At 36.2% G+C, this 15,306-nt stretch overlaps 1 protein-coding gene and 1 long non-coding RNA gene across 3 annotated transcripts; both read left to right on the forward strand.

Moving 5' to 3' along the window:
• Positions 1 to 7,300: 7,300 nt before the first annotated feature.
• On the forward strand, positions 7,301 to 9,962 carry LOC143891232 (uncharacterized). Its single transcript, XM_077395854.1, has 3 exons — positions 7,301 to 8,647; positions 8,705 to 9,079; positions 9,327 to 9,962. Exons 1-3 carry the CDS (start codon positions 7,301 to 7,303, stop codon positions 9,960 to 9,962), a joined length of 2,358 nt encoding a protein of 785 aa, XP_077251969.1.
• A 3,553-nt stretch (positions 9,963 to 13,515) lies between these two features.
• Positions 13,516 to 14,163, forward strand: LOC143890535 (uncharacterized). 2 transcript variants are annotated; one of them, XR_013255200.1, is made up of 3 exons: positions 13,516 to 13,612; positions 13,721 to 13,901; positions 13,997 to 14,163. It is a non-coding gene; the product is annotated as an uncharacterized LOC143890535 (long non-coding RNA). The 2 variants fall into 2 exon arrangements; XR_013255199.1 differs by having other exon boundaries at positions 13,991 to 14,031.
• The last annotated feature ends 1,143 nt before the right edge of the window (positions 14,164 to 15,306 follow it).

The following is a 15,306-nucleotide window of genomic DNA, read 5'->3' on the forward strand; positions in this document are numbered from 1 at the left end:
TCTATGGCTTTTACCGGCAGTTTTTAATGACCACGGGTGAAAGTGATTTCTTGGGCGGGTGCTAATAAAATGTTTGTGTTTCCCACCCCTTTCATGCCCCCCATGTTTTATCTTTCCTATCTCCCTCCCCTGATCACTCTGGGGATCGACTTCTCCTCTCTCCACGGCTATTTCTCCTTTTTCTCTCCTCTCACCGATGATCTTTCTTGGCATAAAACCTGAGTGAAGAAGAAAGAACAAACAAGGACGAACCAAGAATAATAAGAAGAAGAATGTGTGTATTTATGTGTGTGTGTTATTGGTGCGATGTCCATTTTGCATGGAACATGGATCATGTGGGTTGCCTCGTGCTAGTCTACAAGATCCAATGATCTTGATCATACATACAAAAATCGATTGTTAGGATTGATCTCAACAATGATTGTCCACCTAATAGGACTCAACACAAGTTATGAAATAGACACACTCTGATGTTGTTAGCTGTCTTATATACGATCTTTAGTTGTGTGTATAGTGCCCATCTTGCCTGTGTACTGCCTGATGTTGTAAACTACAAGTGGGCAAAACAGACAGATAAATTAAGGGTGCGTTCTTTAACCATTTTTCGAAAGGAATTCTCACTTTTTTCGCTCCATAGGAATAACTGTTAGGAAGAATCTCATTCTTTAATGCTTTATGCTGTCATTCTAAAGAAACAACCCTGATTTTTTGGCTTTATCCTTTGGACTCAAGTGCAGCAGCAGATTGCAACCTAGAGATGGAATTGGCAGATTGTGCTCTTTGGTGTTGATCTTTTAGAAGGTTTTGTAATTTTTAAGGAGCTCCTCAGGAGATCTGCAACGCATTCTTTAATAGATCGGCCTTGGTTTTGAGAGATTTTGGAGGAGAAAGAAGAATAGGTGGACGAAGTAGAATTAAGATTTGAGGCGGTAGTAGTTGAGGAGATGAAGAAAAGGGAAAGTGAGAGAATGCAAAGGAAAGCAAAAGAGATAAAGAAATGTTGAAAAACGGAAGTGAAAAGCCATGTCTATTATATCCTAACGGATAGATTTTCGAACAATCGCGATCGACCGGGCTACCGCGGTCACTGCCAACATGCTTCTGTTCTTTTTATTTTTTCGTTCCAAAGAGCCGCGGTTGACCTCCTACACCTTTCTGGAAATTGTTTAAGTTTCCAGTAGTAACCAATCCGTGGTCGCCCGGGATACCCCAATCGACCGGCCCTGTCTGAAAATTATTTTTCAAATTAAAATATAATTTGTAAACACACTTTATTTTCCCACATTATTTTGAAAATTCTCTAACAGATGAGACCCAACAGAGTTGGCTGTTGGGGAAGATGCCAACAAGAAAGGGAAATACGTGGATTTTGGGTGTGTAGTTTTCAGCTGGGGGCTTTGAAATGGACCTTTTGGACCCTATAGATATGTTGGTCATAGCCCTTCCTATCATTGAACCATATTATTAGTGGGGATGAGATTGGCTTTTCACCTATCTGTATAACAAGCAGCAGAAGAATTTCTTTCCTCATTAGAATGAAGATGATTGTTGCTTTCAATTTAAGTCGATGTTCAATAAATTCAAGATATGGAGCCTTCATGGTTGAAGCAATCCGAAATTATGTTATTCCATAATCCACACCTTAGCGAGGCAACCATTCTTCTTGGTATCTTGAGGACATCCCATGCGATGCACGAGATGACCAAAAAGGTAAATTATTATAAAAATATATAATAAAAAATGGTTTTTTAAAAACAAAGAAATCGTGTATAAAAATCCCAATTTGCAAATTTTCAAGTAAAGTAGGGAGAACAATTTGTAGGGTAAAAACTAAATATGTATTTGAAGACAAAAATTCGCAGCCCCTAAACTTAAAACGTATGTCGAAATTTTAAAAGAAGGGTAAGCAAACTTACGAAAATTTTAAAAGAAGGGGAAGCAAAGTTGCAAATAAACCTTTCTTCACATCTAAAAGAGGTAGAGATAGAGAGAGTTGGAGGTATAACCTATAAAGGGTTGTTTTTACATTAAACTGAATAAAAAACCAATGAGATGAAACAACGGAGACAATTTTTCCTAATAGCAAAAAATAAACATAAAAATAAAAAATACCATCACCAACGTTCATACTTCATACCTTAGAAATGGGTGCAGAATTATAGTGACACGTGGCACACTCAATTCACTGCATTCTATACACAGAATTATGGTGTATATTTTTCTTTCTCTTGAAAGGAGCTATACACAGAAGCTGCGTGTATAGAGGGGGACACGTGGCAGCACCACGTTATCCCACATTCAGCTTTACTTATATATAATTAGATTAGATAAGAATGAGATTCTATTCTAAACAATTGAAAAAATAATTCTTAGAAAATGAGTTAATTAAAGCAATTCTAATTCTGGAAGCACTCCAAATAATAAGAATTGATTCTGACTTCCTGAATGAGAATCAAGAGAATTGTTAAAGAGCGCACCCTAAGATGTCTTAGTTTATCGTAAAGTGTGTATGCGCACACACCAAACCGAATAAAATTAAAATAAAAAATTAAGCTAAGGCCGTCTTGGGATTCAAAATCAAATGTAATTTGAGTCCAATAATTAGGTTTAGACTCACAATTATTTCTCAGAATCTAAATGAAACAGGGCCAAAGAATTGTACTGAAGAAATCTACAATTATACAGGCAAGATAGTGATACTCTTACGCAGCACTCGACCGAGAAAACAAGCCTAAGCATTGTCAAAGTAAGCAAATAAAGTATATTCCTTGGAATTTCATAAATACATGTGGGTCAAGGCACATTTCAAATAGCGCAATATCCATTTATTTGCCATCATACGTACTATTGGGTGCTTAGTGGCACGGGATTTTAAATTCCTAGTGGACTTCATGGACTATGGGTCGCTCTGGGAAGTCTAGTACTGTGCGTCTGTGCTTGACTCTGGAAATGCCTGAGACTCTTCAACAGGGACTTCAGAGTGACCAAGTGCTGCAGTGAAGAAATAACCGGGGGATTTCAAAGTTTAGATTTTTCACCATTACCCAAAGAAGTTTTTGGGCCCTGGTTGCGAGTCCAAATAAATAAATGTTGTGGGCCTACCTATGGCGGGGATCCTAATAAATGAGTGGTTTTGATCAAGCTTATAGCTAAGCACCCCATAACTTGCCCTATTTTGGTCCTTTCCACGAGAAAATGCTATTCTAGATTTTTTTTTTTTCATTTTTCTTATGATTGTTTTCACATCTTCCATGAGATAATGGTATTTTGGTTATTTTCTATGAGACAAGGCTTTTTGGCCATTTTTCATTGCATATGGGCATTTTAAGATTTTTTTCCTATTTTAAGAACTTTTCCTTCTTGTTTATTTTTAAATTTTTATTATTTCGATTAGATAAGACCATGATTTTAAATTTTGACCGAAATATGAAATTTCGGCCGAAAGTTCGCTTTCGGCGAGGACCGAAACGCATTCCGAAACCGAAATTTGAAACCATCGATAAGAGTAGTTTGGGTATTTTTCTTTGAGATAAGGGTATTTTTGTCAATTTTCAAGACATAAGGTGCGTTTTAGGATTTTTCTCATTTTTCATGAGAAAGGGCATTTTTGTTATTTTTTGCGAGATAAGGGTATTTTGGTCTTTTTTCATGGCAAAGGTTATTTTAGAGTAGTTTCTATTTTTTGTAATTTTTTCCATTAGAAAAGGGTATTTTAGTTATTTCTCATGACATAGGAGTACTTTAGTCACTTTCCATATAAAGCATGTGAGTAATTTAGGATCAGTTTATTTTTATGTTTTTTAGACAGGATATTTTGCTCATTTTCCATGATATATTGATATGGGCTCTTAAGACTTTTTTCTTTTTAAGGAAATTTTTTTTCATTAGAACTTTGAAGGTTGTAACCATTTGGGAAGGTTTCTCAGGTGAACATCCAACAAGAGAGATTTTTGCGAGTCTCTGGGGCAAAATCCCAGATCTCTAGACTAACTCAGGTTTTTAGAGTGAAAGCCAAAAGTTTGGTGGGGCTAAATAGCTACTCCTCAAGTTCTTCGGAATTCCCCAACACGACTAAACCTTCCTTGAAGGGTTCTTGTATGAATTGACAAACCTTTTTAAGCTATTCAAAATCCTGTAGATTTAAATCTCTCTATTAAGCCCATAGGGTATTTAAAATAATAATAATAGTAAATCTCTCTCTATTAAGTCCCTAAGCTATATATATATATATATATATATATATATATATATATATATATATATATATATATATATATATAATCTAATCTAATCTAATCTAATCTACTGCTATAAGCTGGGAGGAAAAGAGGTGAATTTTTTCTATTTTTTTGAAAATTATATGAGAATTACACATAACCCCCAAACACATAAATACCTCTTATGCCTAAAATTCCAACGCATCTAAGTGAGAATACCTCCTGTGCCCTTAAATTCCCACGAGCTCAACCTCACCTTAAATTCCCACGCCATCTTCCATAGAAAGAAGGAAAAAAATTCTAATAGGTCCTAAAATCATCTTCCTCTTCTGAAGAAAAAGGGCAGAGGAGAAAACCCTACCTCGAGGGAAATCAGGAGCCTCGTCTTGGATTGGCATTGATAAGAGTTCGGATTGAACGGCCTTTTTGGAATCCATTTTCCTCTTTTTGGATTTCATTGTGGTCTTCTGAGCTTTCAGTCCATCTCTGGTTTTTCTCGTCGTGGATTTCTTGGGAGGTGCTGCCATTGGAGGATCTACTGGTGTTTTGTAACTCTGCAGAAATCGAAAATTTCTGTTCTGGTATTTGTGAAATCTAAAACCTTTGCACTTCAGTAGAGAGCGGTGGAGGGTTTTGAAGGGTTTTAGGTTTTCTCCAGTTTCGGATGAGTTTAATAAGAGATCGAAGAAGAAAGTCACGCAAAAAATAAAAACCCTTTCTATTCATTTTTTCTCTGTTTTATTTCTTTTTACTCTATTTTTTTTTTGCCTTTATTGGTTTCTAGATCTCTGTTTTCCTTTTTCTGGAGCTTCAACTGGATCAGGTGTCGAAGGAAATGACAAGGGATGAACCTTGATGAAAATTTTGACGTATGCCGATTCGTAAAGTTTCTTGTGGCAACGAATCCCTTTCGGACGACTCAATATGAATGTCATTCGAGGGGAAAAAATTGAACCCCATGAAGTGTTCGATATCATGTGTACGTTGTGCAGGAATATCTGTAAATTATATATCGAAACAGTTTACCAAACATATTTAATTTGTAAGTATAAGTGAGAATGAATCCCATAATCAGGCACAGCCTAACCGTCGGGATAAGATCGTAGTTTGATTGGTGGAATAATATGTTGCGGAAACGGTCGAATATTAATATCAATGGAGGAGGCCAAATCAGTCGACACGCGGGTACTGATAGCTTCAGATGTTGATGCGATATTGAGTCTCTTCATACGCAAATATCTAATTCTATGTTGGCGAGCCATTTTCGTAACGTATTTTTTCCGTGCAATATCTATAACAGTGATACTTAAATTTTCATGTAAAAATAAGTAAAGTAAGTAAAGATAATATACATTACACCTATGGAGTCTAAATACACTCACGTGTACGACCGTGTGTGTCCATTGTGAAGGGGATTATGAAGCAGTAACAATATGCCTCAATATAACAATCTGTTTCGAAAAAAGTATGAAATCAATATCCATGATATGCTTTGAAAGGTGAGACACTATTGAGCATAATCAAGAGCATAATCAATATCCATGAAAGTGTGAAAGAAGTATCAAGAAATGAAAAATCAAGAGCATAATCATTACCTCTTTTCCCCTCCTGTGGATACAAAATGACTTATATTTCGCACCTGCAGAATAAAAACCCATATAAGCATTGCTAGAAAATGAACAGAGAAATTCCAAAGCATTACAGAACTCCCATATGGATAAATACAGATATATTAAAAAACAAAATAAGAAGAGGAAGAATGAGAAGGAGAGTGGTTTATGAGGGATAGAGAGAAGAAATTAGGAATATATGGAGTTGCATAATAGAAATGTCAATCATTAAAAAAAAAGAGTCGGAATCGAAAAGATCCAAATACGCATATCTTTTAAATTAACAGACCCAAATTAATTTATTTTAAATGAGAGAAAAACAAAGCAAGGAACACCATTAAAAAGACAAATCATTATGAAAAAAAAAGGAGAGGACAAAGAGGAGGCTTTGTAGTTAAAGGTCATTCCCATGATTTGCGATAGCAAGAAGACATTTTTCATTTCCTTATATAATATAATAGTTAATTTAGTTCTTATTGTATCTAAATTTTTTTTCTACAATACAGTAATGAAATAATGAATGAAGGGTATACAGCCCTCTCCATTTTTAGATGCCAAACATCTATCACAATGCAACCAATAAAGAAATATAAACAACAGAGAAAACAAGGATTTTGTATAAACAGACATATTTAGCCTCTTAGAAAGGGTGGGTTTCTACTGGAGGAGGAAAAAACTAAGAAAAGGTGAGAACCCTAAAAGTGGCTATCAAGAACAGAAGAGAAAGAGAGGGATAAAGGAACCAAAAAAATGGGTAGAAAGAAGAAAAAAGAGAGAGAAGAGATAGAAACAGAAATGCCCAAACAAAGGCAAGTGGAAGACCAACAAACCTAAAAATACGTTAAAAAAAATGTGTAGAAAGAACAAATACCTATGAAGAACAACAGGAAAGAAAATGGGATAAAGAAAAGCTTACTTGAGCCAGAAAGAGAGCGAGTGAGAGAGAGATTTTTTTTCACGGTAGAGAGATATTTATCTGACAGTAAAATATCTTAGTAAAATATCACAGATTTGAGGGCACATGAGGTATTTAAAACTCAGAAAAGTGTGAAATTGAGGGCATATGAGGCATTTATCTGTTTCAGCTGAGGTGTAAATTCCACAGAATTTTCAGGAAAATCAGAAAAGCAAAATCAGAAAAGCCTAGGAAAGGCTTTTCCTCCCAGCTTATAGTAGAAAAAATTAAACAAAAAATAACATGAAACCCCTAGTAGAAAAAATTAAACAAAAATTAACATGAAACCCCTAAGGAATAAAAAAAAATCAAGAAAAAAAGTAAGTACCTTCCGGAAAAATGGCCAAGTCTGATGTTCATTAATTAAGGGTTAAATATGTTGCATATATGTCTTAATTGCACTTTCCCCAGGCTCTACATCGAATCCTGCACAGAGGGAATTTCGAGAATATAACGGATTTACAGAAACTTGGGATTTCGGCCCTCCAAATACGGGATGCCAATTCTGTGGAGCATTAATGTGGAATCAAGAAAGATCTTCTAAGCCCGACCATGTCCCAAGATTTTTCATGTGTTGTCAAGATGGCAAAATTCATTTGCCATTGCTTGGTGAGGCACCAAATTACTTGGAAGACTTGCATAGAGGAATATATGATAACAATCGTATGTGCTTTAGGGAGCTTATCCGTGCTTATAATTCGATGTATAGCTTCACTTCCATAGGCGGTATGATTGATCACAGTATTGTTGATGGTCGTAGTCCGTACTCTTTTAGGATTTCAGGTTCTAACTACCACAAGATTGGGTCGTTGTTACCAAATCCTAATTGCAAACCAATGTTTGCACAGCTATATGTGTGCGTAACAGGCGATGAGGCCACTAATAGGATGGATGTTGTTCACATTAACAATGGTCGGTTTTCCATTAATGAGGATGTCGTTGCTGGTTTAAGACAAATGCTTGACACTACCAATCCATATGTACAAACTTTTAGATATGAGAGGGATTTCTTGGCTAATGGTGCCGCTGTTGACCTGCGTATTAGAATCATAGAACGGAGATCACGAGATGCTAGGCAATATAATCTACCTACTGCGTCAGAGGTCGCTGCACTAATGGTTGGTGATGGGTCTGAGATTGTTGAGCGTCGTGACATTATTCTTTGCACCAATGATGGATTTCTCCAAAGGATAAACGAGTGCCACCCCGCTTATATGCCTCTACAGTATCCTCTGTTATTTCCATATGGAGAGGATGGTTGGAGAATCAATATACCTATTAGATCAAATCCTAATTCTACCAGCCGTAAACGTGAGTTTGTTAGTATGCGAGAGTTTTATGCTTACCGGATTCAGTACCGACCTTTGGAAGGTAAGACACTTATGAGATCCGGCCGTTTATTCCAACAATTTGTGGTTGATGCTTATGCGGCAATTGAAGAACAAAGATTGTATTGGGTACGGACCAATCAGAAACAACTCCGTGCTGATGTCTATGAAGGTTTGCAGGATGCTGTAAGAAGTGGTGATCATAATGCTGCAAGCATTGGACAAAGGCTGGTTTTACCTTCATCCTTCGCTGGAGGTCCAAGATACATGGCCCAAGCTTTCCAGGATGCAATGGCAATATGTCAATGGTATGGCCCTCCAGATTTGTTTATAACATTTAAATGCAATGCAAAATGGGAAGAAATAAATTCAACACTACAGCTAATTCCCGGTCAGAGGATTGAAGATAGACCTGACATTGTCGCGAGAGTATTCAATATAAAGAAAAAACAACTTATAAATGACCTTCGCAGCCAAAAGATATTTGGAACCGTTGTTGCAGGTGCTTCTTATCCTCATGCTCTTAAGCTTCTTCGAGTATCTATATTAAACTACCACATGTATATTTACTGTTATAATTTATATTCATTGTAGTCTTCTTGGCCACCAATTCGTGTCTTTCGACTTTTCCTACGTACAGACATACATGTTGTGGAATTTCAGAAGAGTGGATTGCCACATGCGCATATTTTGTTAACACTTGCAAATCAAGATAAGCTTCTCACCCCAGCTGACGTTGATAATTTCATTTCTGCTGAACTTCCTAATAAAGATACTGATCCTCAGGCTCTCCAAATAGTTTCAAAGACAATGATACATGGTCCTTGCGGAGAGGCCAATCCTTACTCGCCATGCTTCGTTGGTGGTGAATGCTCTAAGAAATATCCTGAGAATTTTAATACTGAGACAGTGATTGACATTAATGGATTTGCTAACTATCGTCAAAGGAATGATGGTCGAAATGCTACAGTTCGAAGACAGGAAATAGATAACTGATTGGTTGTCCCATACAATCGAGCCCTTTTGCTTAAGTACAATTCGCATATCAATGTTGAGTTGTGCGCTAGAACAAAGGTTATTAAGTATTTATTCAAATATCTCATAAAGGGCCCGATCGAGCTACAATTGTTCTTGAGCCAAATTCTGCATCAGCCATACAACCAACTGTCAACTTCTGTCATGATTAGGATGAGGTTAGGCAATACCTTGATTGCAGATACATATCAGCACCGGAGGCCTGTTGGAGAATTTTCGAATTGATTTACAAGCACAACGTCCATCCGTTGAGCGTCTCCAATTTCACTTGCCGAATGAGCAGACTGTCATATTCTCTGATAGAGATGACCTCCCTACTGTCCTATCCAGGCTTGGTATTTGTACTACTATGTTTATAGCATGGATGATGGCCAATAATGAATTTCATGATGCTCGATTGTTGAAATATGTTGAATTTCCAACTGCTTGGGTATGGAAAGCAGAAGAAAAAATATGGGACCGAAGGAAAAGGGGGAGGCACATTGGTAGATTGTACTATGCATATCCATCATCAGGTGAACGATATTACTTGCGTATGCTTCTAAACATTATAGGTGGCCCTTTGAGTTTCGAAGATATTCGGACGGTTAACGGCTTCCTTTGCCCAGACTTTAGATCTGCATGCAATTCTTTGGGTTTGTTGGAAGACGATAACGAGTGGCACGAAGCACTTCAAGAAGCTTCTATTTGGGCCTCACCACATCAACTCCGACATCTATTTGTATCAATTTTAACGTCATGTCAAGTGACGAATCCATTGCAATTATGGAATAATCATTGGAGAGACTTATCAGATGACTTGCAGTTTAGAGCCTGAATCGCATTACACCATCCAACCTTATTATAACCCGAAGATGTCTTGCGAAATGCTGCACTACAAGAGATAGAAATCATTCTTACTATAGTCGGTAGAGGTCTTTCTGATTATCCTTCTATGCCGATACCTACGGTGATAGAACATAGCATTTCAAATAAATATATTTGGGAAGAGTCAAACTTTGATCGCACAACAGCAGATCTTGAATTCCATCATCTACATGCCGGCCTAAATTCGGAGCAATTATTGATATTTAACACTATCATCAACTCATGTGTCAATAAGCAAGGCGGTTTTTATTTTGTATATGGTAGTGGTGGTACTGGAAAGACCTACTTATGGAAGACTTTGATTAATAAATTACGAAGTGATGGAAGATTAGTGTTGAGTATTGCATCATCTGGTATTGCTGCATTGTTACTACCAGGCGGTCGTACTGCTCATTCACGCTTCAAAATTCCACTCGATGTATTTGAAACTACTGCATGCACGATTACACATCAATCAGAGTTGGCAGACTTGATAAGAAAAGCTAAACTTATTATATGGGATGAGGCGGCAATGATACATCGGTACGCCATTGAAGCAGTTGATCGCACATTGAAGGATTTATTAACAACCCCTTCTTTTGATGCACGATCTAAAGTTTTTTGGGGGGGAAACTACTATTCTCGGAGGTGATTTCAGACAAGTACTTCCTGTTATCCCTAGAGGAAGACGAGAGGCTACTGTTGCTGCTTGCTTGCAAAAATCATATTTGTGGAGGCAGTGTCAGCTACTGCATCTAACAACAAATATGCGTGTATTCCAACACAGATTATCGTCTATAGAACGTAATGAGGTCTCTGAATTTGCACAATGGCTTCTTGATGTTGGAAACGGAACATTGCCTGCAATTTCAATTCATAATCATATGGAAGCTGACTGGATAAAAATTCCAAATGATATGCTAATACTTGATAACGATACTGGAGTGGGCCAATTAATATCAGAGATCTACCCAAATTTAACATCTAATTTGGACGATGATACTTACCTTGAACAGAGAGCTATTTTAGCCCCGAAGAATGATGATGTAGATCACATTAACACTATAATGTCAAAGATCTTGCCCGCTAGGAGTAGAACGTACTTAAGTGCTGATGCTGCTGTTAACAAAGATACTCATTCCTCATCTACTGATTTCATGACTACACCTGAGTATCTACATTCCTTAAATTTTTCAGGAATTCCTAAGCATTGTTTGGAGTTAAAGGTCGGTCTTCCTGTGATGTTGTTACATAACCTAAATGCTTCTATCGGCCTTTGCAACGGAACACGATTGGTTGTAGTTAGCCTAGAGCGACGGACTATTCGCACAAGGATTATTACAGGGGCTAACAAAGGTGACATCCACTGCATTCCAAGAATTGTATTGTCCACATCCCCCCCCCCCCCGTGATTTTCCTTTCATATTCAAAAGAAGACAATTTCCTTTGAAGGATGCTTTTGCAATGACGATAAATAAAAGCCAAGGTCAGACTTTGTCAATGGTTGGGATATACCTACCAAAGCCTGTTTTTAGTCATGGACAACTTTATGTTGCTTTATCACGTGTCACTTCTCGATCCGGTGTACGATTGTTACTTGGCAATAAAGAACATCCTAGGCGAGGATACACGCGAAATGTTGTTTTCAAGGAAGTTTTACAGTGGCTTTAATATATGGTATACATATTGCTCTTAATCTATCCATTCTTATAAACTTGCTTCCCAAGTTCCTATTTTATTACCATATATAATTAATTGAATTTTTTCTTACCAGGATGGAAGGCCGTTCTTATCCACCATTCGCATTTATAAATCCCTCTCAGACCAAATGAAATATTAAGTGTCGTGTGAAGCATATCTACGACTTTTACAATTTTGATAATCCTCGCAGCAAGGGCCGTCTTGTGAAAATAGTTATAACTGATGAAAGAGTGCGATTCATTTCCTCAACAATGAATGCTTGCTTTTATTTCTTCAATTATATATGTTTCCTTTATTCACTATTATTTCAATCTATAGTTATCGTTATTTCTTTATTCTATCAGGAAGAGGAGATTCTGCTACTTCTTTTTGATGAAAATATTGAAAGATACAGAGGTATATTAAGTGAACGTGGTGCTTACTGTATACACAATGTGGTTGTTAAACCTAACACTCAGCGTTGCCCAATCACCAATCATCAATACCATTTGCGACCAATGAGATTTACTACCGTTCTTCCATTTGATGGAGACATGATGCCCATCAGTTGGAAATTTCCTTCCTTGAAAAGTTTGTGTCAAACTACATCTTCAACAACTGACTTATGTGGTATGTATTATAATTTCATTCTTAAGTATGTTTAAACAACATAAACTCGATACTCTTATTATATTTGACTTATGTTGCTTTATGGAAGATATTCTCGGCATTTTGGTTTACGTCTCCAAAATTCATACCATTAAGACACAGAACAATTTCACTTTCAAGAAAGAGTTGGTCTTGATAGATGACATGTAATTTTTTAGGCTTCCTTTATTCATATTATGATCTTATTATTTCATTCAAATTAACAATCTTAACCCCAATTGCCTTATTCATACCAGTAATCATCCAATTCTTTTGACCTTATGGGCTCTTAAGGCTCATTCTGTGACAGAGGACATGGTTCACCTACCCATATTCGATACCGTATTGATGGTGAAGGCCGTCAAAGTTGTTCAATATCAAGGTATATCTAGAGTTGCTATTACATTTTCTTTTCTTTTCCTTTCTAACATATAACAATATTCTAATAATAATCTCTTATAGGTGGGTCTTTATCAAGCACGGGATACACAACTACAACAGTCAATCCAATCAATGTTGGTGCAGAAAGACTACTAGCTTGGTATCCAATTTTCACATTCCTTTAAAATTAAATACAATCCTTTTTCACATATATTTTAATCATAATTTTTTTCTACTTAGGTTGGAAGGAAATGCAACTGCTCGCTCATTACTTAAGAGAATACAATCATCTTCTTCACCATCAAGTGTTGCTTCTATCTTACCGCTAGCCAAAAGAGTCAACATCATTCAGTTTTATCAGCATTTGAACGTGATGCATTAACGGTAACCCAAATAAACACACTCATTTCTAAGAAATATACAAATTGTTGATCTTTTTTATGAACTAAACTGTGATCTAAAATTGTAGCCTACATATTATTGGATCACTGCAACATTAGCTCAAATTCGCATTGGTCAGTTGCATTGCTACAGTGCATGTGTAGCATGCAAACACAAAATCGTACCCTCAGATAATACAAAGAAGTGTAGCTTTTGTGGGTATGGTTGCGATCCACCAATCTTGAGGTATGTTAAACATTACTTACCCGGTTCAAATGTCATCTTACATACAGTCCATTTATACAAGGATTTAGTACACACACACACACACACACACACACACACACACATATGTATGTGTGTGATCATAAAATTGAATGTCTACATTAACATTTTCACATATTATTCAGCTGCACAATTAAGGCAGAGGTTGCCGATGAGACGGGAAGCATGGATTTGAGATTATTTACTGATGAAGCAGAGCATGTATTGGGCCTCACAGCATTGGAGTTTAGAACACAGGTTATTGAGGTAAATTCTTATTATAATCTCCAATTATTTTATAATCAAATCTTTTTCGGCAAATGCATTTCTAATTCATTTACTAATTTCCCCACTTCCGTGTAATTTTTCTTAAAGGGTGATGATATAAGCCGTTTCAATCGGATATTCTCTCCACGACTATGGAAAAAATATGTCTTCATTCTATCAAATTTGAAAGGGAAATTAATGATAACTGATACTTCAGACTTCATAGTGCATTCGATCATTGACGTAGATTACTCAGAAGAGAGTCATGCACTACTTCACTTAATTGATGGTATTCTCAGTATGGTTAACATTTCATTATTGCGTAAGATTTTGTACGTACACATTACATGCGAATAGAATAATTTCACTTATTTTTAGCTGCAGCACCTGAAGTGGGAAATGATCACTCTCCAATTGAATCAGTCATTGAATCAGTGACAATGCATTCCTCACTACCAAGTTCAAGCACTCTTTCTCATGATGTACACTCTTCCTCATCAGTAATTGGAGTAGCCACTCATCAATCCCTAATTGACACAATCACAACACTTTCTTCAGCAGCAAGTTCAATCACTCATTCGAAGGATGCGTTACAATCATAGCTCACAAACACAGAAGGTACTATTACACATATGTTAAAGTCAAATGCAGTCGTACTTATATCATATTGCTTACAATTTGCATTATTATTTATTTAGGGTAATAATAGTTTCACCCCCCTGCATTACATGCACACTCCCCTCACAACCTGATTTGACGTGAAAATATCATCTCCCTTTATTTATTTTAATTTCCAATTTTTCAACTCAATTCATATTTACTATTACATTTAACAATTCACATAATTAAATATTACATTGTTATAGGAGATGTTTTGTCCTCTGCGGAAGGGAGAGGCAAGGAAAAATATTACGAATCACATAGGGAACAGGATTCTCCATGCATGGTACTTAATTCACCAAACTTTCTTATCCTATATTGTTAGAAGTTATATCAGTTCTCAATATTAAGGTCAATAATGTCTTCTTTTTTCAAAGGAACAAGATATCATATCAGTTCATACTCATGGAGAGCATTCATCGGTTGAATCAACCATCGCAAAATCTTCAATACATGCCTCACAAAAAAGAACAAGAGATGATGAATTGCATTTAGGAAATGCTTCCGAAGAAGGTATAAACTTTAAGATTTTAATATCAAAGACTTTAATATAACATAGGGGGACATTCATAGTATTAATTATTTTACTACAAAGGAAACAAAATCCCTATGCACACCAGTTAAGTTTAAAACCTATCTGCTCCTATTCTTTAATATGGATATCAATTTCCAACATATACCAACACTCCATCTTTGTTCTATTTTCAGGATGAAGATGTCAGATCAAATGAGCTCATTTTGGGAAAAAGTTACATAGCTTTCCTATCACTTTAGAGTGGAAAATTATATAACTCGCCTTTTGGTTTGTAAAACATGTTAATATTACATGTAAATTCATTATGTATGAGTGCTTTTGAATACTATGTATATTTTAACTACAACTTTGTAAATAAAAGTTACCTCATGTCTATATCTTCAGCTCATCTTAAACTATAGATGTAACTTATGTTAAGTTCCCCACTTTCATATAATCTTTTATGGGAGCATGAACAACAGCTGAACCCAAACAGGTACTTATCACTTCTTTGAATATC

This window comes from Tasmannia lanceolata, unplaced genomic scaffold, assembly GCF_043159265.1.
Source record: "Tasmannia lanceolata isolate RefF3 unplaced genomic scaffold, GAP_Taslan_0.1 ptg000013l, whole genome shotgun sequence".
Classification (NCBI taxonomy): domain Eukaryota; kingdom Viridiplantae; phylum Streptophyta; class Magnoliopsida; order Canellales; family Winteraceae; genus Tasmannia; species Tasmannia lanceolata.